This window comes from Mastacembelus armatus, chromosome 1 (assembly GCF_900324485.2).
Source record: "Mastacembelus armatus chromosome 1, fMasArm1.2, whole genome shotgun sequence".
NCBI lineage: Eukaryota > Metazoa > Chordata > Actinopteri > Synbranchiformes > Mastacembelidae > Mastacembelus > Mastacembelus armatus.
The window spans coordinates 6,374,445-6,401,865 of NC_046633.1; the positions used below are offsets into that span (position 1 = coordinate 6,374,445).

Genomic DNA, 27,421 nt, shown 5'->3' on the forward strand with positions numbered 1-27,421 from the left:
CACAATTTCTTCTTAAAGTCTCTAATCATGAACAGCAAGTTGTTTGATGTCTGTATTTGCTACTAGTGCTTTGATTGCTTTTGACCACCTCAAATGATGCAAGCGTTCCATATTGATCCTATGCTTTGTGTCTTATGTTTGTTTGCCAATTGCTCAATAATCCAATTATTGTAGCACAGCTTTCTCTGAGCCCCTGTGAGCTGTAAAGAGACACCTCCTTGGCATTACAAGAGGAGTCAGAGAAGACAGGTAGAAATGAGGAAAAGGGAAAAGTGGAGATACTGTGTGAGATAACCTATGTGGGAGCAGGAGAGAGACACAGGGAGAAGGGGAGAGTGAACGAGTGAAGGAGAAAGAAACCACTGAGGGGCTTTGTGGTTGTATATGTGTGTGTGTGTGTGTGTGTGTGTGTGTGTGTGTGTGTGTTCATCTGTGGGAAAGAAACAAAGAAAAAAAAACAGAAGAGAAAGGCACAGGAAAAACTGAAGTTACCTTTATAAATGCACTGACCTTGTGCACTTCACATTAACCTCCCTCTCAGAGAGAATTAGTCTGTATCATCCACACTCTGCTGTTCTTAACGGCACCAATTGATTTCAGTGGACCAGAAAAAGGAAAATTGAATCTCTTGGTACCATAGCCAAAGACCAAGGGAATACATGCTAATGCTGCACAGAAAGACCTGAAACAGCCTATGCTTGCTTTTAGTCCACTGTTGTCTCTCTGGACAGATCCAGTCTACCCAGAATGCCTCCCTAGGGTGTAAGATTGTTGGAACAGGTTCATATGCTGTGGCTGCAAGTGATGTCTAAACTCTTTCACTTCTCACTTCTCCCTGTGTGTTGGGTTTCAAACGCAGGTAAGGGAAGAAGACAAAAGAGTATAGAATGGGCCCTGTGAACAGTTTCCAGTAAATGACATGTAGTATCATTGCATTATACTGCACAATGGCAGCCATTCTAACCCTATTAAATCAGCAGTGAGTGTATTACTTCTGATTGATGGCCAAGGGCGAGAAGCTCAGACAGATTCATTTACGCAGGACTTGCTCCTCATTAATAACAAACTGATGCTATCACAACAAAAACAAGTTTTCAAATAGCCCTTCGTACAATCAGCCCAGGTACAATGAGTTTAAAGAGATGGTTCAGCTAAACATGTATAGATTTTTTTGAGATTCTAAATGCCTCTGGTATACAATAGAAGATGTAAGTCTGCAGACAGAATCTAGTGTTGATGTTTGGCTCAACAATGGCACACTTTGCCTTCTGCAACAAATGGGTTTAATCCACATAAATTAGAAGGAGTTGCTCAGCAGGAGGCAAAGATTACAGGGATAATGCACGCTGTGTGTGTGTTTCAGAAAAGAAGGCAGAAGGAGTAAAGAGGCTCCAAAGACACGGCTCAGGAAGCAGGAGTGTTTACAGAGGCAATGGTGAAAGAGCAGCAGCTGGAGTAAGGACCTTTCAGCAGCATGCCAGAGTTAGCCACTGACCAACAACAACAAAAGGTGGCACAAGAGGATGGTTGAATCAGATCAGCAGAAAAGATGTGTGGGTATAAGAGCTCACACTGTATTAAAGTGGTTAAAACACTTTGTTTACTGAAACTACTTAAATAGGTGAAGCCTAAAAAACATAAATGTTTAATTTTTTTTTTTTTTTTTTTTTTTTTCTATTGCTGAGGAGCATTGATCATAAATTAGACACAGTGGAAACACGGTAACACAAATAACATCCAGGTATGGAAAAACCAACCCAGCATTCACGTTGCTGTTTCTTTGTACATCCGATATAGCTAGTTGATGATTTATTTAGAAGATCTTTCATCACTAAACCTCAAAGGTGATGTATCTACTGTACTGCACAGCAGCAGGTCTTCAGGTTTGTGTCTTTTTTTAGATTCATGAAGCTTGATTATGCTAGGCTATAAAACCAGAAACCATGCTTCTGCTAGACAGATAGTACTTTACATGAGCAAGACTACAAGACTATAAACCATAACATGTATGTACAGGAGCAGAGATGAATGGAAATTATGGCTCTCTGTTTCCCGAGAAGATCTGGTGGTGACAGATCTGTTGAGAGCAGCCTTGCACTTCTTCTGAATGTACAGTAACCAGGGTTTGTATGCTTTGGCCAGGGAAGTGGGCATGCCTCACACTCTAACATGGCTGTTTTGACAGGCTTTCTCATATAAAGCCTCTGTGGAGAGACAGCCCCTGGAGGCAGAGTACATAAAGAGGAGTGAGTGGCACATTGAGAGGCCATCAACGTGCTACACAGTACATAGTGTCAGAAATCTGGATGTATTGTGCCAGTCAGGTCTTGGTGGAGAAGGTATATGCTTGATGGCATTTTGACAGACATCTTTCCCTATTCCATTTCTCAGAAAAACCAATTACGCTCTATTTCCTCCTATAAAGCTACTCATTAGCGCTGACGGGTTTCGCAACATGAAGCAGAACGGTGCATAGATAGAAAACGCAGCGCTACAAGCTGCTTTTCTGCTGCACAAAGCCTGGTTTCAATAGGGAATCCTTTGTTCACTGTGTAAATCCCCATAGCCTCCCATTCTAAGAGCTCGGTATGTCACTTGAGACTAAACTTCTGCTCGCAAAAAAGTAATTAAACTATTTTTAAAATCCACTCAGGTTGGATCATGGGTAGTCTCGTTTAAGAAAGAGATCTATCTCAAGAAAAAAAATGATTCTAATTTGGGTACTTTATTTTCTTTATAACAGCAAAACAACCTCATACACCTTTCAAATAAGATACTGTACACAGACCAGACATTTCCCCTCCCTTCACCACCTGAGACCTGTCTCTCATTCTTAAATATTTATGCAATGTGCTCAAAATGTGGTGTAGTTTCCCTAATCTTCAAAGTTTTATACACTTCAAACAATGAGATGTAATGTGTACACTATGCAGTGGGGGGAAGAGCTGCGGAAAGAGAAAGAGGGAGGAAGGAGAGGAACCTCTGAATCGACAGTATTTCCCTTGGATGGAAAATGTGGGAGATATTCTGAGCCTCGGGAGTATTTGGTTGGGCGAATGGTTTGTTTGAACAGGGCGTCTTAGTGGCAAAGCCTGATGTTATGCTTTATTAAAAGTGCAGCACGAAGGGAATTACAACAAATGGAACGTGTGTGTATGTCCCTGTGACTATGTTGATGAATGCATTTGTATGCATATGACTACTAGCCTGAAAAACAGGGCAAGGACAGTTCAGTCAGATGACTGTGTTAAGCAGTACATATTAATATCTGCTACAATTCTTATTGTTAATATGGTAAAGAAGGCAGCGGTTATGAGGATATATGGAAATAAGGCTGAGCAATAATTGAATATTATTTATTAATCATCAGTCTCGATGCATCGTGATGGCGTTAATTAATTATTTAAGTCCATTTTTAAGCAAAAATACCAAACATCCACTTATTCCAGCTGTGAATATTTCTTGCTTCTCTCGTTGTTTTAGGGCATAAAATTGAATGTTCTTGCAGTTTGGAAAAGAGATGGGATATTATTAAGGCATGAACGCAGCTTAGTGATTTTATTATTTACAGACCCTGAGATGTTGTGATTACATATGCGTCTTAACCACTAGGCCACTGGGATGTCATACCATAGTCCTCCAATTTACCATCAGTTTGATTATTTTATGTGTTTAAAATACCTTTGCCATTTGCTATGAATCAATATTAGAAAAAGATTCTTAAGATGATTGATATCAATTTCAATCATATCACTCAGTCCTACACGCAACAATTGCCTCACTCTCCACTTAAAATTGTTTAATTGTTGGCAGGCAAGATCAATGTAGCCTCTTAGTAAACAAATAAATCATGCTAGAATATATTTCACTGTTTCCTTTTGCTTCCTCCCTAGTCCTGTCTTACTCCATCCTCCATCCCCATACTTCCTGTTCTCTTCCCATCTAGCTCACCAGTGTTGAAGTTGAAATGCCCTTTCACAGCAGCCACCCATGCACCACTGCAAATCTTTCACCCTATTAAATATACATCAATAGTCAGCCATACCTATGAAGCAGCGCTCACCTGAGCCAAGGTTTCAATGACTGGTGTTATTTTTAAGCTCTTGTTTTCAAGAGGAAATTGCTACAATATATGTTCTGTGTAAGTACAATGATGATCATCGGGATGAATGATGGTTACAATAGTTCCTGAAAACAACATCTCCCTTTTGTTGTTTACCTTCTCCCCCTCATTCTCTCTGCATGCAGCCCACACATACAAAAAGAAAAAAAAAAAAAAAAAAAAACGTAGGTCTTAAGACAAGTCTGGGCATTGTCGGTGATGGCCAAGGCCTTAAGATAGAGATGCAGGAGGTAGACATGCAGCAGCCACATGCATGCCATCCAAGCTGTGAAACCTGATTTGTAAAAAAAAATTCAGCTCTCTACATGTATATCCCTTTTCAAGAAAACAGTAGTAACTGAGGTCATTCAGCAGTTCAGTTTCCTCTCTCCTCTCTCTAATCTGGTCAAATTTCAAGGGTTACATGTTTTTCTGAAATGAGAAAACTAAGAAATGTCAGTCAGGTTTGTTGGGTTGCATCTGCTCAGATGACAGAGTCAGTCCGGGCAACTTCATCACCTCAGTTAAGCATTTAACAGCATCAAAGTTCAGCACTGTAAAACATATGTATACATTGTAATACATATAAATACTTATTCTTGCTACAAGTGCAGGCCAAATATGCAGGACATTCTGTGAGTTTCTATTCTAAAACTAATTCAATAGGTTGGTTTCAGTCCACTGAGGTTTATATGTATTTACAATCTGCACATTGAGACATTTAAATAGAAACAACTGAAATTTAAAAAAAAAATCTTGAAAAACATTTTGAAGTTTGGCTAAGGAGGAAAAATTGCTGTATCTGATCAAAGCAAAATGTGAGAATACAAACAGACTTGGTGAATGAATCATGGCACAGTCTAGAAAAATAGTGGCAAATTATGTTCCTTTATATAGACTGAGATTTACCTTTTTGCAGTAGTTTTTCACGAGAACCCAACTGTGCTATGTCCCTCAGCAGGTGTTGCATTGTTCATCCAGAGGCCATCTGGGCCTGTAATCCTTTGGAGGTGAATACACGCTGAATTTGAAAAAGGTCATTGCACAGACACATTTAGGTTGGCCTGATGTTGTGTGTGTATACACTTATTTATATCGTTGCCCTCTAACCTTCTCTTTCTTCTGCATTTTCTGCCACATGCAGGATCCTTTGCATTTGTGAAGTCTAAATTTTAAGGTTAACCTTTTAGGAAAATAATGTTGAGTTTTATAATGAGTTGCCCTGGTACAGTCCAGCAGTAGTCATAATCCTGTTGAGCAAGTCATTGCATTTGTTCTGGGTTGATGAGCATTAACCCATTCACCATATCATCATTATGTTAGAATTTGTCTGGATAAATAAACCAACCTCTGAAATATCGATTTCAAACAACAGAATATATATTTACATTTGAAATTTATTTTTGCACTGTGCTATTGTAGATACACTTAATGATAAAATGCAGAAATTCTATGCACAGTGCTTCTAAATCTCCATATTTCTAGTTGTGCAGCTGGAGTTTCAGCATGACTTCGTTCTTTATCCGATTGGGTCCTGATAGATGCTGTCATCAGCTGTTTAAACTAAGTGGCTGATCACAGGCAGGCCTTCTAGCTAGGTACATAACTGCTCTTACTGCTGTTGAACCTGTCAGATACTATAGAGAGGCTGACCGTAGAGCAGCCCTCAGCAGTTCTGGAGCTAACATGCAGAATGTGCTGCTGTGGTGTTAACCACCTGGATCTTAACCAACCAGAGACTTGGCTCTGGCTCCTATGCACAGCCCACTTTCTGAGGTTGTGGCTTTATACCCTGTGACTTTAGTGAGCCACATGACTATTAACTATACATACAATAAACGCACCAGGCAGATCCACTTGGGAGCCCCACAGCTAACTTCAGACCACAGCATGTATGTTAATGTTCTAGGATTTGTGTGTGCAGTGTTTTCCCTTTGCACGTACTGGATGCTCTGTCTGCTTTTCCTCCATGTTTGTCCCAGCAGAATAATAAATGACTGGTAGGTGTTGAGGATGATCGCATGTGACAGCTAATGCGTAGGGTTGCTGGCAACATGTGTCAGCGCCAGTGTACATTAACCTACATTCGGAGCGAGGCCTTTTCAAATCACATGTGAAAGGAAAAGGTTACCTTTTGAGTAAGATGTATTTTGGCAGGTTTCATTTCTCTCAACCTACAAGCTTAGTTCATTTAGTTTTGAGGATTTTAGAATTTAAATGTTGACCTTCACCTTAATATGTGTAATCTTATTGACCAAACCCTTCTTCTACTTAAGAAGGTGAGTGTTAAGGGGAGTCGACTGTATACTAACTGTTGCTTGAAAGAGGAGAGCAGAGGTAAGGAGTGTGTGGCGTGGAGGTGGCTTAGGTCAGGGCTGATCCCCTAAAGATAATCTCCCTCTCTAGGGATTTGTTTTTCTCATTTGTCCTAGGTCCTCTAAGCTGAGTTTGGAGGTCACCTGCTGTACAGGCAACCAGACGCACTTGTAAGGAGCCTGGTATTTTATGGAGGTGGTGGAAGAAATGCAAAGTAAGCAGTAAATAAAGCTGAAGCATGAACACAAGGGGAGGCCAGGTTTAGTATTCATTCGTGCCACAAAAATCAAAGGATCTGGGTCTATAGCAAAACCAGCTTTAGCAGCGTAGCTTTGAAGTGGTCCATTAGTGTTTATGTTCATGGCAGTAAGCTAGACTGGTGTAAATTTTGAGCCATGTTTCACAAAGGTGGTGAAAACAGGCTCCCATGTGTGTATTTAGTTAGATTTAAACCAACTACTGTGTGTATTTTTGTTGTCATCATACAGGTTTATGTTCAGGAGGGAAATGTGAGTTAAGTCACTGAGCTGGTATTTTATGTTCCTTCATGTGTTGAACATTTTTTGATCAACACTGTACTTTTGTTTGTGTTTGTTTCTCCAATTCCCATGCCTAGAAATCAGCCTAATGCCCAACAATGTATTTCTCCACGTCAGCTAAATTGGGTCTCCAGCTGCTGTGGCAGCTTCTGTTCTGCTAAAAACAGAAACTTTGGGAATCAGTAACAGATCAGTGTGAGGAGCATGTGAGAACCTCAACTTCTCAAGACAGTAAAGGCTCTTTTGATCAAAACAGTGTTGCAGGATGAGAAGATTTATTGGAGCTGCAGAAACAAATAGCAGAATTGTTTCATGGGGCTGAATTGAGTGTAATAAAGGTTGTAGTTGTTTTGTAATGTCTATGTTACATTGCAGGGATGTTTTGAATGATGCTACATTTTGCAGGTATATGAACTTCTGTTCACTTTTAGAGTTGAAAAATGTTTCTCTAAATGGAAAAAGCTTTGAGGTACCAAAGGTAATGTGTGGGATTAGCATCCAAAAATATGTCTTCTCAGCCTTGTATACACACTGTTTCAAAATTTGTTACTTGCAGAATTAGAGATATTTAGTCTGGGTCCTACTTTATGTGCACATGAATACTGTGGACTGGTGGTTAGAAGACTTCAGCAAGAGGGGGTGTTGACCCCCACAAAGTCTAAGGGCCTTTTTGTTGTGGCGTAATGAAAAACTTAATTTTAATACACCACCACAAGTTTTGGTGTTCTGCAGGCAGTTTGAAAGGAATGAAAAACATGCCATTGTTCAAAAATAGCACATCAGTGTTCACACAGAGTTTAAGGATTTTGTGCTGCACAGAAACCATGAACGAAGCTTCTGGCACGCAGTGGCATCCCATGCCTAATTTTATACTGGATGGATGTGATCAGTCCCTTGTTGCCCTTGACAGGCATGAATTACGGGAGTTTCCAGCCATGATAACCCTTCCAACCAGATAATAACACCCTGCCACATCTTCTTGAGATTCATGCTTTACCACTTAGCCAAAATGTCTCAGGTGATTTTTTCATTCCGTGTTGTCAAACAGCTCAGGCTGGTTATGAGTTGCTGAGTTAGAGCCCTGCTGCCCAAAAAGATGTGTGTCTGTCTCTGTAAGGACCCTGGGTCATCCAGCTGCTGCTTTATACAGGTAAAAAGGAGAAAGTTTGCCAATGACTTGTTGGAAATTTGGTGCTGGAATTTAAAGACATATACAACTTCAGACATGCTGAGTACATTTGCTGTGTGATACTGTGTGTAGATACAAATGATACTGTAGTGTGTAGTCCCATAGACCTAGCCTCTATCAACTCCCTAAAGAGGACTGCCTGTGTGTGTGTGTGTGTCTATGTGCAATTCTCAACGTGTCTCATTTCTTTGTTTACACTCAAAACACTGGATTTATAGGAAGCGAAATCATGATTTGCTGTCATAGGGAAGGTCACCTAAAGTTTGTAGGCATAGCTTAGCCTTGGAGGTGAGACGCCATGGCAGCTTGAATGTAAAACAATGAATGTAATCATGGTCAGGATACCAGCATCCATCACACAGCACATATACTGTGGTGATATATATTTTATATGACCGTGAAATCACCTCTTTTGCCCTGTATTTCAGGTCTTCATCCACCGCATTTTACAAGAACATCTAAGCGAAATTACAAACTTTAAAAAAGGAAATGACTATCTGAAATCTGTGAAAGGCAAATGTACAATTTAATGATATGAGAGTACAATTTACAGTAACCATAACACAAGTGTAACACAAGTCCACCAGAGAGGAAATCTCATATTTCTCTACGCTCAGGTACTGTGCCCAATGCCAGGGTCACCTTCACCAGGAAAAATAAATCCCTGGTGGCTCTCTAACACTACCCATAAGACCTCTCTCTCCCTTTGAGAGGCAGTGAGTGGGTGTCAACCTAATGTTTATACTGTCTGCTCATGGTTATGTAAGCCATTTTGTCCTCTCTTTCTCTCTGTCTCCCTCAGCCTGTTTAAACTAATCCACCTTTACCTTCCCAACATGCCAAGCTGTGTGTTACATAAATATTCTTTGAACTGGTCTAGCTTAAAGGTTTTTCAGCATGCCAAGGTGTGTATTACATAAATATTGCAGGCCAGACTGTAAAGAGCTACTGTACCATGAAGCTGAGTTTTTTTCCTCCGAGTCAAGGATACTTCTCTTTCATGAAGGGCAGGTTCACGGAGGCTATGGTACTTGTCTGAACTATCCCTGTGATAACAGCCTCTAGAATGAACAAGTCTACTCAAACACACAGGCACGCACACACACACACGCGCGCACACACAAATTTATCTTTGCAGTGGGCGGCTGGCTCTGTGGTAGTGTAAATACAGTACAGTACACAAATGTGTGTGGCAGACAATGTTACATGCATGATGAGGACACTGTTTTTCTATACAACAGAACTATCTCTGCAGTTCAGCTGCTTGTTTACTGACTGTCACACTAATGTACTTATGTGGGTCACAGGGTTCATTCCTACCACGTGGGCCCTGCTGTCCTCCATCATAAAGCTATCCCACAACCCATTATTAACTCATAATGAGGTTATCTTAATAACCTCAGAATAACTGCGTGGTCCTTGACTTCCTTTTTATCTCCAATTTGTCAGTTTTCTTTGACTTTCTTATGTTTCTTTGGTAACTAATTGTTCCAGTTATGTCATTCTCAGATGACTTCTGACCTTTTCCGGTGACCCATATTGAGATGTTGATGGTTAATGTAGGTTATGAACTCACGTCCAAAAAAAAAAAAAAAGAGAGTGAGAGAGCAGCATCAAACAACTGCAGTGTTGCAGTGTTTCCAGATTCTGATAAATCTTTGGCATTAATAATCATCGTTTCTGGTCTTAGCTCCCTGGTCTTAGCTGATTTAGCATTCCTTCCGCAGCTGAGAGAGGGTGGAGATACTTGAACCATTTGGAGAATGCTCCCAGTGTGACATCTGAATTACTTGCAGAAAAGCATGAGACCAATTTGAGCCCAAGCGTCTGTCCTTGTGATTTGGCCCTCAAACGTTAGTGGGCACAGTATGCCTTGTCTGGCTTCAAGCGCTCACATTTCTTGTCATTTCATTAATATCTCTCCTAAGCACCATGTCGGTTAGGAGACGCACATTTCTTCTTGTACTTTTTGGTGGGAAGGAGCAGGGCATTGTGTACTCATACTCATCTGCATCCTCATGGGAAATAAACAGCAACTAAGTCAGTTGTTAGTTTTGTGTGTTATCTTTAAAGATGAAAGGACACAGAAAACAATGAAACCACTGCCCTGGGGTTTCTGTAGGAAGGGAAAAAAAGCAACAACTGGAGCAAAGAATGAGACCTTTGATCTGTGCAGTCATTCCCATTGAGTTAGTCTGAGACTGTACCCAGAAAAGAGAAGACAGGGGTCAAGACAAAAAGTCAGAGTAGTCATCTACACACTGCAGAACTTTTTAACTTTTTGTGTTTTAGACACACAGGTAAGGGTATTTTTATTTTATTATATATATATATATATATATATATATGTAGGCAAAAACTGTTGTATTCCCTTCTCTCAAACTCATTAACAAATATTTCTATCATTATTTTTGCATGTATTTGTTAACAAACTGTAGAATAACATCTTTGCTGAAACAGGCTGATTTGGGAAGGTCTAAATGTTTAATTTTAGGATACTGTTAGTCTTTGGTGGACATAAACTGTGGCCTGGCCTGTCTGCTCGGGGTTCATAAGCAGAGAGAGTAAATGACCTATTTAGCTTACTTGTCAGAGGGAGGGGAAGTCACCTTGTTGGTGAACCAACAGGCGGGCATGCTGGCACACAGCAACAGGGTTTTAATATGCGGCACTATTAAAGGGTTGACCATTCACTAGAGGCATACTTTAGAAGAACCGCTCATACGCTGCTCGTGTTGTTCTTGGCCTTAAATTTTCCAAGGCTGTTTTTCTTGCCCTGAACCGTCTTCTTGTTAACGCTGCTTTGTAATTGTGTAAAAAAAAAAAAAGGCCAATGTATGGTGGGAGATTCAGTAGATTAACATGCTGAAAAACACATCTTGACATGGATTGGATAAGTGCATGCACACATATACACACTCACAATAGCTAAAACCATGGGGCCCAGTGCCAGAAAGATCTAGTCAGACAAACACCTCACCAGAGACTCCTCTAAGCGTCCTAACAAATTGAATGTGTGTGTAGATGGACAAGAGGGAATTAGATCAGTGGTCCTGATTGTATCTGAGTGTGCTGTTGCTGTACCCCTTTCCAGCTAGTCCCCTGGAGGAAATGTGTGTGCATAAGAGAGAGAGTGAGGAAAAGACACACAGGGACAGGCAGAGAGAGAAAGCTTGGCAGCTGGTTTGATGAAGGATGTAAGGAGAATGTTAACCAGACAATCACCTTGCATGTTATTGATTGAGATGGGAGTGAGGTAATTAGCACAGAAAAGAAAGGAGGGCTGGGGCCACTTTTAATGTTTTGATACAAGGTGTTCTTTCTATGTACCCATCTACATATTGCGTTGTGTGTGTGTGTGTGTGTGTGTTTGTGCGTATGCATGAAGGAAAATATTATGGCAAAAATTATATTGTATTTATACGTTTTATATATTTCAAATGGATATAGAAGGATGATTTGAATGGCAGAAAAGAATCAGTGAAAACTTCAAAAGAAGTACAAGCTGACCTCAGGTTCATAGTACATCATTGTCCAGTCACATCATACTGCGCTTCCTGAATGAAACTGTGCTCCATGGAAAACCTTATTTTTGAAAGAGAAAAAAAATAACTAAATAGAGATTACTAAAATGCATGCTGACAAGCCACAATGCTTCTGAGAGAATGTCCTTCGGACAGATGAAACAAAATGAGAACTTTTTAGTATGTTACACATATGAAAAAAAAAATGACACGTTCAATGAAAACAACACCATGGAGTTGCTTTGTTGGGGCTGGCACCATGAATCTGTGCAGGGCACAATAAAAGCAGAACATTATCAAGGAATTCTGGACAGAAGCATATTGCCCAGTGTCAGAGAGGTCTGTCTCAGTCGCAGGTCATGACTCCTCTAATAGCATAATGACCCACCAAACGCATGTAAAAGCACCAAAGCATGAACGAGAACAAAACACTGGACCATTCCAAAGTTGTGAGAGTAGTGATCCAACTGAACATCTATGGAAAGTGCTATCACAGTTTGGAAAAGCCCCCCCCCCCATCAAATGTGAGACCAATTTACCTTGGGTAACAATTTTTTTCAGTCCACTACTCATCACTTATTCCGGTGTATCACACTTTTCATGACAGAGAAGGACGCAAGTGTTTTGGATGGTACTTTGGTAAATTTGACAACCTGAGCTATGTCTTTCTGCTTATAGAATTTAAATAATTTCCTCTATAATTCTGTCTTTGTCCTCTCTGTAAGCCCAGTAAAACTGTAAATCAGCTGAGATGCTAAGCCCTCCACTCTTGGTTGGCAGACATCTTTATGGCTCACCACATTGTTCTGCTACTGTACTGTGGGGTCATAAAACTTAAGAATGTTTCACAATGTGTATCAGGCTGTAACATGGCTAAGAAGGGGACAGTCTGCCCTGGCTTTGTTGTTGACTTTCCAAAATTCTTTGTTGATTTATTCCTGGTCTGAAACATTGTGTATGTGTGTGTGTCCTTTCAGCTCACCTCTGAGACAACCGTCCTCGACAGCCAAAGTGTGCCTGGTTTGTGGGGATGAGGCATCAGGATGCCACTACGGTGTCGTGACATGTGGAAGCTGCAAAGTCTTCTTCAAAAGAGCTGTGGAAGGTACCACATTAACACATTTTAACACAGTGAAGAAAACACTAGCAAATGAACATCTTCACCACCTTGACAAGACATGAATGTTGTAAACAAGCAAATCATGTGCAAATCAAGAAAACACATTTCACAAGCCCACAGCACGAGGAAATGCACTTCAGATACATTCCAGTACAACAATGGAATTAAGTTACATCACAACTAAAGTTCCTGGCAGTGCTAAAAGTGATGATACCAGTAATTGTTAATAGTAAGTTCTACTCATCTTCTGTAATATTAATACAATACAATACAATCTGAGGCCTAAAATTAAATAAATATTAATCTGTATTTTTTTGATGAGTTGTCAACATGTGATTCATCCAGAAACTGTACTTAATCTAGATTAAGATTAAACAAACAAACAACAACAACAACAACAAAACTGTCACCAAGTAACCAAGTGTAGTGGTACGTCAGGAAAAAGAAGAAGAAGAAGAAGAAGAAGAAGAAAAAAAAAATCAGTAGGCAATTTTCCTGCAGCCATTTATGTTATATTTAGCTTGGGGAAAATCAGTAGCAGCCATAATGTGCTTTTCATTTTGTGCCTGTTGCCTTAGGCGTTGGCCTAACTCATTTAGATGAGTGTTTGAATGCAAAACACACTTTTACAGACCATTGCAGGCAGGGAAAAAAGAAAAAAAAACACACACATACACATAAGCAAACACGCCTGTAAGCCAGCCATCAGGCCCTCTAGCTGTTTTTCTGGTCATTGGAGGAACTGCATTTATTCCCAATCAAATCATGCCTTAATTTGATGATATTTACACACCATCTTTATGGAGACCTGAAACCAGATTATGGGACAGGGGTTATTGAATCAGACATGCCATTGTTCTTGCTTCAAGCCTGGCTAGCAGGGAGCTAAAGGTCTGACGACTTTGTGCAAGCGCTTGTCAGGTCACGCTCTGGAAAACTTAGATATATGATGATTAAAATATTTGTCTCTCATGTAACATTCAATTATACTGAAATTGACTAATTGTGTAATGCCCTTTAAATCTAACATGCTGTTTCAAATGTCTCTGTGAATACGTCTCTGGATTTGATTGGAGTTTCCTCTTGATTCTGCACTGCCAAACAACTGCAAACTATGAAAGCATAATAAGGGCAACCCATACAGTGATGTGATGTTATCAGGGTTGTGTTTGCCCTTCTGATGTGCAAAGCAAGCTGTTACCTTACTTGACCTCTCCACAGCTGCTGCTGAGATGGAAACAGAGAGGTAAGGCAGAGGGAGGCAAAGGATGAAAATAGTGAGAGAAGGATTTTGCAAAGTGAAGAGGGGTAGAGGACAGTGAAACAGATCCAGTTAGGGAGGGAGGGGGGGGTAAAGGACAAAGAAAAAGTCAGACGCAGACAGAGAGATAAAAAGAGAGGGGGAGCCGAGAGAGGGAGAAAGAAACAGAGAGAGCGATGGAAATTGATGTGTCAGCAGTGAGTGCCTGAGAGGTGTAAGTTAGGATGTGAGGAGATGTTTTACTCCTCCCCTCCCCTAGTATTTCCTCCTCCCTCTCCTCCTCTTTTCTCTCAGCGTTACAAACTTGCATGTGAGATATAAAAGAAGACTGCAGAGAGTGGGCATCTGTACAAGGGAAATAATCCAGCCCATGCTTAATTTCTTTTGGCACCGCCTGCCTCAGGGGGCACAAGTTTTCGGTCGACTGTAGCTCATTAGACAGCTAACAGGCTCACAGCCCTTTTCTACAGAGCTAGTTAGCATTTCTGGAGTCATCAACAAATCAGTTGAAATACTTAGGCTGTGGAGGGTCTGATTTCACCTTTATTCAAGTCAGGCAAGCCACAGTTAGGTACAGTATAGCTTAATTTAACACCACTGTAGGTTGGCTGTGCTGTACTGGGAAGTAAAAAAAAAAAAAAAAATCAGGCTTAAATTTAGACCATCTATTGGACATATTTATTGTCCACATGAGGTTTTTGCATTCCAAATATGTGCACTTACAGTCCTCCATTTTCATTCCATTTAATTTCTCAGAAAGCACAGTTGAAAATGCCATCAGTTCATTCTATAAGCATTCACAATACAGCACACATTCAGACATGTCTTTCATGAAAGAAACATTCATCCACCTGCTCTCCTATTCACTACATCCAGTTCTTCCACAGTATGGCGGCTCTTATTGTTACTGTATTCACACGTTTTATTTACTTAAGTCACATTTTAAATGTTCTTGCATAGTAAACAAATATAGAAGAGGGGGAGTAACTTTTATGCAGCTTACAAGTTTTGCAGTTGTGTTGCTACTGTTGACTCAACTGTCGTGCAAACAGGCGGCCAATTTGTAGGCAGTTTCTTCTGTATAAACATTTATCCTGTTCTGCATAAAAAAAAAAGTCTTTTCACACAAACAGCCGTTCAGAAATGTGTTATTATCGCTAATTAAATGTGGAAATAACTGAATGTGTTCATGTGCGCCTCTCCTCTGAATCCACTCACGACTAGGTTACTGATACAAGACAGCTGTGCTCCGTAAACGATTCCATGTGGAGCACATTTGAAGAGTTGAACGCCAGCTTATTATTCACATGTCATCAGTGGCTTGGCATGTCTGCTCTTCGTAATAACACTATGCACTGTTTTTAGCTCACTTTGCTGGTATCTTATTGAACAGAGAGGTTTACAGAGTCATTAGTCAACCTTGTTACGGCCTCTCTCTGTTCTGTAGTGTGACTGTATTGTGGTTTCCATGGAGCTTGTGTCAATTTAAAAACCTATTCTTCGGTACCGCCTCTGTGAGAGAGGTCATCTGAGGACACATCTAGCACTGTTTCAGCTTTGACTAGCAGCTCTGGCATCCAATCACATCTTTTTCAGCTCAGGCTGGAGAGAGAAAAAAAAAAGACCTCCCTCCAGTGCTGAAGTGAATGCTTCAGGTTGTGTGTGAGGAGCTCATGTAACAACGCCTGGAGGGAAGCCATTTAGCACTGTTGTCCTGATCCCACCTCACCCACAGGTCTCACATCAGATATTTGATCAGAATCCGCAGACGACATACAAACACGATCGCAGGCAAAAGCACAAGCACACACTTCTGGTGTAATGCATTTCAGGTGTACAGCATGAAGGAGAAATGAAATCTGCAAAGCTTACTGTTAATATGTGCATGACCCACTTTGCTAATAGGCGTTTGGGCTGGAGAATAAAGGGGCTAGACACATTTAATGCTACAGTATATGTGTGCAAGTTACATGCTTAAAAATAATATGTTAGGTCTCTAAGTAAACGATTTTTAGAACAATAAATCTGCCAGTTGTTATTTGATAACTGATAAACTGTTTAGCCCTTCATGCCTGTCATACTTGTCCTAAGCTGACATATCCAAGATTATCCAGATTGTCTGACCAACATCCCAAATTTACAGTGGTGTAAAACAAAGAAATGCTGCACGTCACTGTGCAAGAAGCTTAGGTTTGCAAGTATCAGACATTCTTCCTTCACAAGTAACTTGGTAATGAATTTTTCATGTTGGTGACGATTATTATCGGCCAGAGGACTCATTAACTAATTCACGCACTATTTCAGCGCGCCAAAATACAGTATACACAGCATTTCCCCTGCCCCTCACCTTGAACTTCAAACTACTGATATAACTCATATACGCACCCCAACCATGCCCCCAGTTACCTTGGCTAAGGCAGACCTGCATGCCTGATGGCTCCCCAGCGAATATAATCTGACCTCCATCTCTTCCTCCTCTGTGGTGAAACCTTTGTTCTGTGACGTCAATGCAAAAGGGATCTAGTGCAGACAGTGGGTTCTACATTTTCTGTTCAACCAAATAACCACTGCCAATCTGATAGGCTTTATCAGCACCTCACTGATGATTGGTTTGTTAAAGATAGAGTGTTGTGGCATTACATTTTGATGCCAGCATGCTGTAAATACAACTATCAAATGCACTTGCTCTGTACAGAAAAGAATCTTATTAAACTAATAGATATGATACTGAAGCTACAAAACCCTTACTGTATACACAGAATGAAAGTGCATTACTGCTTGATACATTAGATACTTCCAAATACTTTACTGAGTCACCAACAATGACAAAATCCATTATATATGGCACAAAGGCCTAAGGACGACTATTTAGCACATTATTATAGAAGTGGAGTCATTAGTAAACAGTAAAATAACAGTTTCAATTTACATCCTATTTTAACTGCTGCAGCCTCTTTTATAATGATCCAGACAGTGAAACTTAATTGTGTAGAGCCCCCTCCAACACAGCTGTGTGTTGTCCAAAGGATCTGAGATAGCAGTGCTATTGCAAAGCCGTGACTTTGAGAGGCATGTCTTTTGGTTGTTTAGCATTTTTTGGCTGTGTAATTTAGGGTTCACAAGATTGACAATCATAGAATTGGCCAAATGCTTTCAGTGTGCATTAATCAAAGAGACTGACATAAATTTCAGGGGGGCAGATTACTCTTGTTAAAAGTGAGCTCCCTTACATGCACCCTCATGCTGAAGTTGACAGACAACAGAGACCACTCAGAGGCTTGTTGCCAGATTGTGAGATTGTGAGATCATTAGCTAAAAGTAGACGTGAGTGGACTCCATTAAAGAGCTCTGAGGGTTGCCATGTAGTGAAGAATGCTGACAGAGTGTGCATTGTACCAGTAGAGAATGATGCCAAATTTATTACAGTTTCTGAGGAATCTTTATCTTTTCATGTATTACATGAAAATGTCTTCTCAGAGTGGCATTATTGAGTGTTTTACAGTGAAAACAGGAGTTACACAATGAAACATGGAAATGGGAATCAAAATAATTGAATATATAAATCTTATTCTTAAGTAATGAAAGAATATATTTTTTGTACAAGACATTTTCCAAGTTAATACTGTATGCAACATGGTACATAAACAAACAACTTCTTTCCTTTTCAGTCGCACACATACACACCACCGAACTACAACTTTGCGTGTCTCATAAAGTGTATTTCACTCTAACAATTATTAACAAGATTCACGGGAATGAGCGAAACAGTTGACAGGAAGGCTCCAGACTTTTCAGAATTGCCATTTGGTCCTGCCTATCCAAGGAACTGTGTGTGTGCGTTTTGTGTGTATATGCATGTGTGTGTGCATGCACAAGGGAGGTGGGGAAGGGGATGGCTGCGTTGTGTTTCCTGTGTCGCAGTTTACTGTTTTTTAGAGCAAGAAAAATGGGCTTATGTAACGGTCATGTGATTTAGCCAGAAATAGTGGTGGGGCTACAGCTGCTGCCTCTCCTCCTGCAGCTTGGTTCCTTGGCTTTTGGCAGCAGCCAGACAGACACACTGCGCACTACTCCTGCTAGCTCAGAAAACAACTTCTGCTCAGTCCTACACACAAATACAAATACTGTTCTGTAGATGCAACAAATGCAATGTACAGAAAAATGTTTGAGAAAAATGGTTGTAAACATCACGCCCAAGCTCTCCTTCCACAAGACCTGCCAGAAATCTTGGATACTTCTAAACAAAAAACATGAAACAGGAGGAACATGCAGGAAAATACAGACACATATGGGCTGACATGGATGCATACAATCCTATACCCAGTCCAACATGTACACACAATTTGAACATCAACTGTCATAGAGCTAAGCCATTGGCAAGGGGTCATGTAGGTCAACATACCAAGCTATACCACTGCATCTGGGTTGTGTCGTGATTTTCTACTGAAAGTAGATACAACATTTGCAGTTTTTTGTTAATTGCCAGCTTTGGTTGTGTGTGCATGTGTGTGTGTGTGTGTGTGTGTGTGTGTGTGTGCGTGTTTGCGAGGGAATGACTGCATGTGTGCACGAGCATGAGCCTGTCTGTGTGTGGGCGTATGGTGCTCTGAGGCTGGCGGGCGTGTGGAAAAAGGGAAAAAAGGAGGGATGGAGATGCAAGCATAGAGATGGAGGAGAGTGGAGGAGGAGAGGAGCTGTACAGTGAAGAGCTATTGGAGCGGAAGGAGGCGCTCTGAAATAGGAGATCATTGGGTTTAGCTAAAGGCTAGGCAGGAGGCAGGAGGAATTCTCGCCATGTTAGCATCACTGTCAGGAATAGTATAGCTGCAGCCAGTGTCCTGGTTCCAACAAATTCAAATACCCTCATGCCATACACTGTATAATGCACCATTAGTAATGCACTGTAGAATGCGAGAGTGGAATAATCACAATTTCAATCATTTCACAGTGATAATCATGAACTGTAGATCTCTGATACTGTCAGACATTTCATGGGTTCTCTGTGTTGACCTATATATGAACAATTCCCAGGAAAGATTCAGGACCAGAATCAAACATTTAGGGCCTTTCATGTAATGAAATACATACTTTCTGCAGTATTTGCAAAGCTATTATCTTTACTGCCTAAGTGGCATCAATCACCCATGTTACACAATTTTTTTTTCCACCTGTGAGGCACAGTCCTTTGGTAATATCACTGCTGTTTTATGTCAAGCTGTGTACTGAAACGGCTGTTTGTGTCTTGTCTTCCCATAGGTCAACACAACTACCTTTGTGCTGGGAGAAATGACTGTATCATTGACAAGATCCGAAGGAAAAACTGTCCAGCATGTCGTGTACGGAAGTGTCTACAGGCTGGAATGAACCTTGGAGGTGGGGAGTCACACCTTCATTACAGATTTGCCCTGTCATGTGTCTCAGATGTGACATTTGAGAGCGCCCTGCTCTACTTACAAGAAATGATAGATATCGAAAAGTAGGTCTAGCTGTAGTCACAGGAGGCCCAGGGATGCTGAGTCATAGGATGTTTGTGTATGAGTGTGTGTGTGCATATAGTATAAGTATATACTATACTATACTATACTATAAAGCATATATAAGCAGATCTATCTATCTATCTATCTATTGATCTATATATGTGTGTGTGTGTGTGTGGTTGTGTGTGTGTGTGTGCATCGCTTGTCATCTAAATGATGCCCTCTGACAAAGCCTGCAGATACTTGAGAGGGATCTGGTTGATTCAGAACAAGATTTGTGTTTTTTTTTTGAGTATTCTCATTTATTGCCACGGACCATTGTAATTTAGGATTACAGTGACATATACCAGGCTAAAAGCACACTGGAAATCTTTCAGTCCATTATTGAGATAGAAATTACACATTTTTTATTTCATGCTTTTCATACTTATCTCACTACAATTTCCAGGTTCTTTAACTTAGTGTCAAAATGAACCATTAATTGAAACTACAATCATTTGTTTACTTAATGATCATTACCAAAGTTTAAAATAATAATTTATACACTTGCTACCATGCACAGTTTAAATAGAAAAACCCAGGTCTTCAAAAAAAGATGAAAATCCTCCACTAAAGCAATAAAATGAAGACCCTAACATGAGAAGACTGATATTATCAGTGAAACATCAATTGTGTTTTATATGCAGGGATTTCTAGGACAGCAATCAGATTGTTTGATGATCACCAATAATCAAATAAAATAGACTGTGCAAAAAGTAGGGGTACTCAAATGAACTGCTAAAAGATTAGCCTTTCAAATATAAGTGGTGAGGATACTCTTCTTTGTATTTGGTTCAGGCGTGCCTTTAAATGTTACATTAAACATATGGGGGAAAGTTTATACTGGAATCAAATCAAACAACTGATAGTAGAATATAAAATGAGCAAAATCATTTCAGGGAAAAACACTTCAACATACATTTCCTGTGTGACAAACATGTGAATGCCTGCTTCTTATGGCCACTAACAGTGGTTTTTTCTGCTTCAGTATCGTCACTCTCAACACACACGCACACAGACAAAGCTAATGCACAGAGCAGATTGCGAAGTGCCCAAAATAAATGTCCTCACAGGGGAATAAGGGTCTATAGGTGTATCTATAGGTGTATATGGTGGGAAGTATAGCAGAGCGCTTAAAGGAGATGCATAACAGAACAAAAGAATGGGCACAAGTCAGCATATGGTAAATATACCATCCTGTGCCACACTCTTATTAAGCTAGTTTAAGTGTTTTCAGACTGCGTTCAGATTGGGTGCCTTCCACATACAGTACTGCTACACCCCCAGTAGAATGAGCATAAATACCCACATCACATGTACTGCTTCATTCTGATAGCCAGTTTTACTTTGCATCTGGCTCAAAGTTGGTAAAATCCCTGGATCTGTTAAACTACATTACTAAACAAATCCCTCACTGAATCTGTCATGCACATTCACTAGGTCACACTCTCACACCTTTCTAAGACTACAGACATCAGAAATGACAGAAAGACGTAAACATGTGATATATTACATGTTAGAATTCAATAAAGTCTAAAAAGGAACACTTTCAAACCGGTGTGGCAGACCTGCTTAACTACTCCATCAATCAAAAAATTAAAAAAAATGTAATACTTGTGGGAAGATACTTAAAAGGACTATAAACTCTTTGTTTAGATGTTAAGGTCACGTTAAAGTAAGACCTATTTTTAATCATTTTCTGTGCTGTGTGTTCCTCCCTCCAAACATACACCAAGCACAGAGCAGACTAAAAACACACCACATTAGATACAGAACCTGACATCAGCTCTCCAGATCTTTCTAGTGTGAACTGGACCTCAGCAAAATATGGTTTTCTCTAAAAACACAAATATCAAAAAGCTGACTTGAAGCAGACATATCTCTGTCTAATGAAATGTTACGTTGTGTTGAAGAGCAGCAGATGACCATGAGTCATGAATAAATGCTTAAGGTTGAGTATGGCTGTATGTTTGAATAGCATCAGTCTAAAACCACTGAGCTGTTTATATCTAAGAATTATGGGAAGGCAAGTAAAGACAGCTGTCAGATAGTAAATATATTTCTGTAATACCAACAAAATAAAAGTATATAATATAAATATAAAGTATGTGGAGTGAGTATGAAGGCTACAGTGGGATTAACTACTCACTTTGGTGAAGTGAAGCTGTGATGGAAAACTTTGCAGGAACACCTGCACATGCTCAAAACTTTATGCCACCAGTCCCAAACACGACACCCTGGACAAGGAAAAGCTGATATCTGGATAAGACACAAAAGTTTGTACACAACTTTAAACAAATGGATTTGGTAAATGGCGTTAGTAGCAGAAAGTAAAATTGGCTACATTCAGAATGTAGACTTTCTGAGTTATAATTCGTTTCCTGAGTTTTGCAGTTATAAATTACCATAAGCTGTAACTTCCTTCACATATTTCCTTGAAAATTGTATTGTGAAAATTGAGAGAAACAAAAATGACATTGTCACTCTGTCATTCCATAACAGTGGACACTGTTAACACATAAAGCAGATGTGCATCCAGACACTAGAAATGTAAAATCATATCTGTATTTTTGTCACGTTGTAATTATAATCGAAAACTATGAATGTAAAAATTCCACCATCATCACTGTGTTAATAAGGGCTGGTTGTGTTCCCCACAGCACGAAAGTCCAAGAAGTTAGGGAAGCTGAAAGGAGTCAGCGAAGACCTGCCGGGGTCTAAGGATGGCCAAACTGCCACAGGAGGGGTTGGAGGTGGTTACCTCTCCTCTGAGAAGGACCTGAATGCCAGTGCTGCCACTGCCCTGGTGCCCCATGGGCCTGGGGTGGTCACCCCTTTTCTGCCACCCTCCATCTGCAGCGTGTTGGAGCTGATTGAGCCTGAAGAAGTATACTCTGGCTATGACAACACACAGCCTGACACCCCTGACCACCTACTGTCCAGTCTTAACCGCCTGGCCGGGAAGCAGATGGTACGCATGGTGAAGTGGGCCAAAGTACTTCCAGGTTAGTGAACACGAGATCAGTGGGCTGAAGCCTAAATTACAGTGGCCGTGAGAGCTCAGTGCACTGCAACTTAAGAATGTGCACACAGGCAAAACATAAACCAATTAAGAAAACATCTTCACCAATTTGACAGCACATGCGCAGCTGAGACATGCCTGCCGTTGCCACGGTAACTCACAAAGTTAAAGTCAGCTATCAATCAGTGGTGTTGGAAAATCTGCAAAAAGTTATAAAAAATTTTTTTTTTTTTTTACACACTCTGATTGCATGATACACATAACCCAGGTTATGCTTGGCTGACTTGAGCATCATAGGCTACAAATCCATAACCAGTGAGTTTAATGGAGAGATGAGGGGACGAGACCATAAAGAGAGCGATAAATCAGAAATGAGTGTATTAGTCTCTCTGTCTGTGAGCACAAGAAAACAAATGATTCATATGACAAAAATTAAACAAATGATAACGAGGATCACTGGGCAGCCGGAAGCCGTTCCCTGCTTACGCTGGGCGTGAAGCAGGTGCCATTGTTAACCACTGCACCCCCCTGCTGCTCAAATTAGTAACAACTAAAAAAAGACAAAAAAAAGATAAGCATAGGTTGTGATATAGACATACATATGTTTTTTCAGTAAAATTAATTATTATAGTTTTATGTTTTCCCCTTTTTAATGTAAAAAAGTCTGCATTTGATTGTGTGTTCTGTATTTGCAGCTTCTTTGTGGATTTGGTTGTTTGCTGAGTTTGCAGCATTTTAATGCTGTGCTTGTGTATTAATATTAGTAAGGATGTTTTCTTAACTTGCTTGTGATTTATTTCTATTGTGTTTTCAGTATAATATAATGTCTTTGGCCATGTAGATTACAAGTTTGTTTTACATTTCTCAATTCCTATTTGTTATGTATTCATTGTTAAGAATTGAAGTGACAAAATGATCAAGCTAATAAGAGAGTAGGGAGTCCATACTATATTATTGACTAGTTTTAATGAAGATAACATATATCTTCACTTTTGATCTTATTCTGTCTTAATAAGATCAAAATATCCATTTTGTGAGGGCATGCAGCGCAGTTTTATTTTAAATATTAGGTCTGGAAATAATTCTGCAAAGCCTCAACACGATGAGCAATGAATCCTATTTAACCGTAACATAGAATCAAGATTAAGATTTCCAAACAGAACTCATTTCCATCACCGTTGCCAGATGTTACATTGAACAGAAGATCTCATGCCTATCCCAGTCATATAAGCCCATAGGCAATATTTAAAAAAAAAAAAAAAAACCCTAAAATGCCAGTCAGTGGGAGACATATTGAAAGATGTCTCACAGGTAGCTCTTTGAGGCTGTTTAATTTGCTGTATTGCAAATATTTGATACCTCGACAGTGTCTGCTTGCCATATCCGGACGTATAAATAGAAGGTGAGCCAGACAGAAGGGTCAAAATGAGTACCTTTGACTTTCAAATATGCCACCACTCGCATTCAGCTTTCATTTGGATATGGAAGGACTAACACACAGGGCAACATGGGCCAATATTGTCAGTACCTACAGTATGTTCAAGGAAAGCCTGAGTCCTCTTACGTTAATCAGTGGAAGCTACGTTATTAGCACACTTTTAACATAGTTTTTTTTAAGCATAGTCTACTTAGTCTCTAGTTATGATTCAGTGACCTGAAAAATAAAATCTCATTGTCTTAGAGTCTTACTAAACTTACTAAACAGTGTTAAGGCATTTGACATACCTTTTTAAAAAAATTCTTTAAATGATTGTTTTTGGCAGATTGACATGCGTATAGACTGAAATAGCCCCTAAGACTTGATAAGTCACTTGTTTGTCCTCAGTTGGCCTATGTTTTGTCTGAGAAGGAGTTTCTTGCCAGAGTTTGATTGAGAGTTTGGCACGTTTCCTATTCGACTCTATTTCTGGCACTCCATAGACAACACGCCAATAACTGGAGGCCTTGTGGGATTTGCATAAAACAAGAATGGGTGTATACTTCTCAGTGGTTATCATGTCTAAACAAATATCGGCACAAGAAGTACCCCATGGCAAAGATACACAGCATATAACATGTAAACACAGGTACACACATGCACATGCTCAGCTAAATGAATGCCTCTTATAATGGTGCTTAAGTCCAACTGCATTAAATCAGTGCATGCCATAATGTGTTGTTCTCATCAGCTTTGTCGGTGTCTGTATGTGTGTGTTTCTTTTGTGTGTTAGGTTTCCGGGGCCTGCCCATTGAGGACCAAATCACCCTGATCCAGTACTCATGGATGTGTCTGTCCTCCTTTTGCCTCAGCTGGCGCTCCTACAAACACACTAATGGACAGATGCTCTACTTTGCCCCTGACCTCATCTTTAATGAGTAGGTCTACACTTCCATTTGAAGAAACCCAGATATGAAATATTTTTTGCTACTGTGTAATTTATACAATTCTACCTTCAACATGTAACAAAGAAGGGAGGCCACACCACCTGTTTCTATTGTTCTCAGTGAAGGCAAAGTGTACTCATCATTTCTGTACACATAAAATACATTGATATCTAATGGGCTGTGGGATTTCAAACACACACACACACACACACACGTTGATTACAAATGTGAGAATGAATCAGTTGCTTTTTTTTACAGTAAATAATTAGTAAGTAGAGTAATTGGCTGCACAATCAGGCCTCGGCCATTAGTTTTAAGTAGCCTCTGCTGTTTTTAGCTGATCATTAGATGCAGCTTTCTGCATAAACACAGATTTTCCTAGAGGATTTTGGGGAGTAAGGCATGCATTTTTCTATTTAAAGCATTCCATTAAGATTCCTAAACACTATTCAAAGGAACAAAATGAGTTTTTATGGTAATGATGTTGCATGTGTACTTAAAACAAGGTTAAAATATAGCATCTGATTTCTGGAAATTCACAGGGAAATTGCTTTTGTACCTTTTGTTGCCTCTTTATTTGCATTAGGCAGATCCTATCAAAGCCTAGCAGGGGCAGTCAACGGCCCACTTGATCTGTGTTAATATGTTTGAATAGGAGAGCAAGTGGAGAAGAGCTGTATGTGGGGCTTTTCACACTGGAGCTGCAGTGCATGGCTGGTAATGAATTGAATGTTATAGAATTAATCAAAGAGGAGAATAGCAGCCTCTGTAGGCAGTCTGCTGGAGAGAAGCAAGTTCATCAGCAAGTTCAGGCAGGGTAAGGTTTAAAAGCTCAAACTAATAGCTTATGTAAGTTAATGTCAGTGGGTCAGTTTGCCCCAAATAAATAAATAAACAAATAAACAACAGCACAAATGCCATTGTGCAACACAGCTACAGAATCTGCGTCCCGGAGTGCTGTATCACTGCGAGCTTAGTACTGTTGCTGAAGCATTAGTTTTCCACACCAGAGGTCTTCTGATCCTCTAATCAATTTAGTGCCAAGTGAATCCCCGTTTATTAAGAGTTGTGTGTTTCACTATTTAGGACGAGTAACACTTTTTGCAGAAAATCTAATTTAGTTCGAAATAAGTTCTAACACAGAGAAGAATATTGGAATTACACAAGCATTTATATGATAAATGAATATGTATCTTAAAGAAACATTTTTACTGGACAGTGTGCTGCTGTTGCTATATATGATACTTTTATATGACACCAGGCCTCTCCCGTTGATGGATGGGTTGGGTATTCAGCTTGACAGAGCAGAGGGGATGTAGACCAGCTAAGCATGGTGGTGGCCTGGATGTTAATCACATGCTGACTACTCAGTCAGGGAGCAGCAAGCATGTGACTAACATGCACTGGTCCATAACTTTGACGAGTCCCCTCATTCTTTAGGGGAGTGGACTGTGTACGCTTGTTTCCATAGCTACTTAGGGCTTATTGACCCAGGGCATTAAGGCATTTATTGAATAGACCATCCACTCACTCAGCTATTAGAGTTAAATCTGTCACTGATTGAGAGTAAATACTGCAAACACAGATGTGCATTTTACATTAGAGACAAAATAGGCCTCTGTAATCTGTGTCAATTAGTCTTTGATGTGTGGTAAATGCCTACAAGAAATAAACAAACCTATTTCCCTAAAGACCTGGGCATTCACTCATGATTCACTTCATATATATGTTAGATATATATTGATCTTCAAGGTCAAAAGGCAGAAATAAAATGCATCCTAATGTATATAAACATTGCTCATTGACAGTAAGTACAAAATAAATAAATAAATAAATAAATAAAGTATAAGAATAAAAAAACGTGTATGCAACTGTGTGATCACTGGCCCTATAAGGAATTTTAGAATTACTTTGACATAATACTATAACAGGGAAAGACTCATTGTGGTTTTAGTAATTTGTTTCATCATAGTTTGTCATTCTGTTGGCTTCTTTCAGCCAAGGTGAATATGAACTTTTCTTTCACGTCGGTTCTGTGCTCCTTGAATTTTTTACCATAGAAACGGGGAAAGAGAGAGCTCGAGACTGAGAGAGTATGAAGCAAACCAAGAGCGAGAGCCAGATAAAGAGATAGAGAGAGAGAAATGAGAAAGAGAGCGGGAGGGAAAGGGAGAGGTTGCTGCCAGTTTTTTCCTTTTCTCCCCAAAACCAGCAGCTCATTTTGGGCAGTGATTCAGCAAAAGTCATTTCAGGAAAAGAGAGTGCGAGAGAAGGAGAGAGCGAGCAAGAGAGAGAGAGAGAGAAAAAAACGTGTGAAGACTTTAGAAATTCCAGCCCCGAAGTTGTATCAAATGATGTTATGCTGCACTTTGTGAAACTGCTCTCATACACAGTGTAACTCAGGAGGGAAACAGGACTCTCCACATGTTGTTGCAGTTTATCAGTTATTTAGTCTGACCGACAGACAC

General features: G+C 39.9%; 1 protein-coding gene across 1 annotated transcript in view; it reads left to right on the plus strand.

Annotated features, from left to right (window-relative positions):
* nr3c2 (nuclear receptor subfamily 3, group C, member 2) overlaps positions 1-27,421 on the plus strand; it is a 63,168-nt gene that overhangs the window by 24,876 nt on the left and 10,871 nt on the right. The window contains exons 3-6 of the mRNA XM_026302975.1: positions 12,648-12,775; positions 19,308-19,424; positions 22,228-22,572; positions 24,800-24,944. Of these exons, the coding sequence (XP_026158760.1) occupies positions 12,648-12,775; positions 19,308-19,424; positions 22,228-22,572; positions 24,800-24,944 (735 nt within the window). The remainder of the gene's footprint in view (positions 1-12,647; positions 12,776-19,307; positions 19,425-22,227; positions 22,573-24,799; positions 24,945-27,421) is intronic.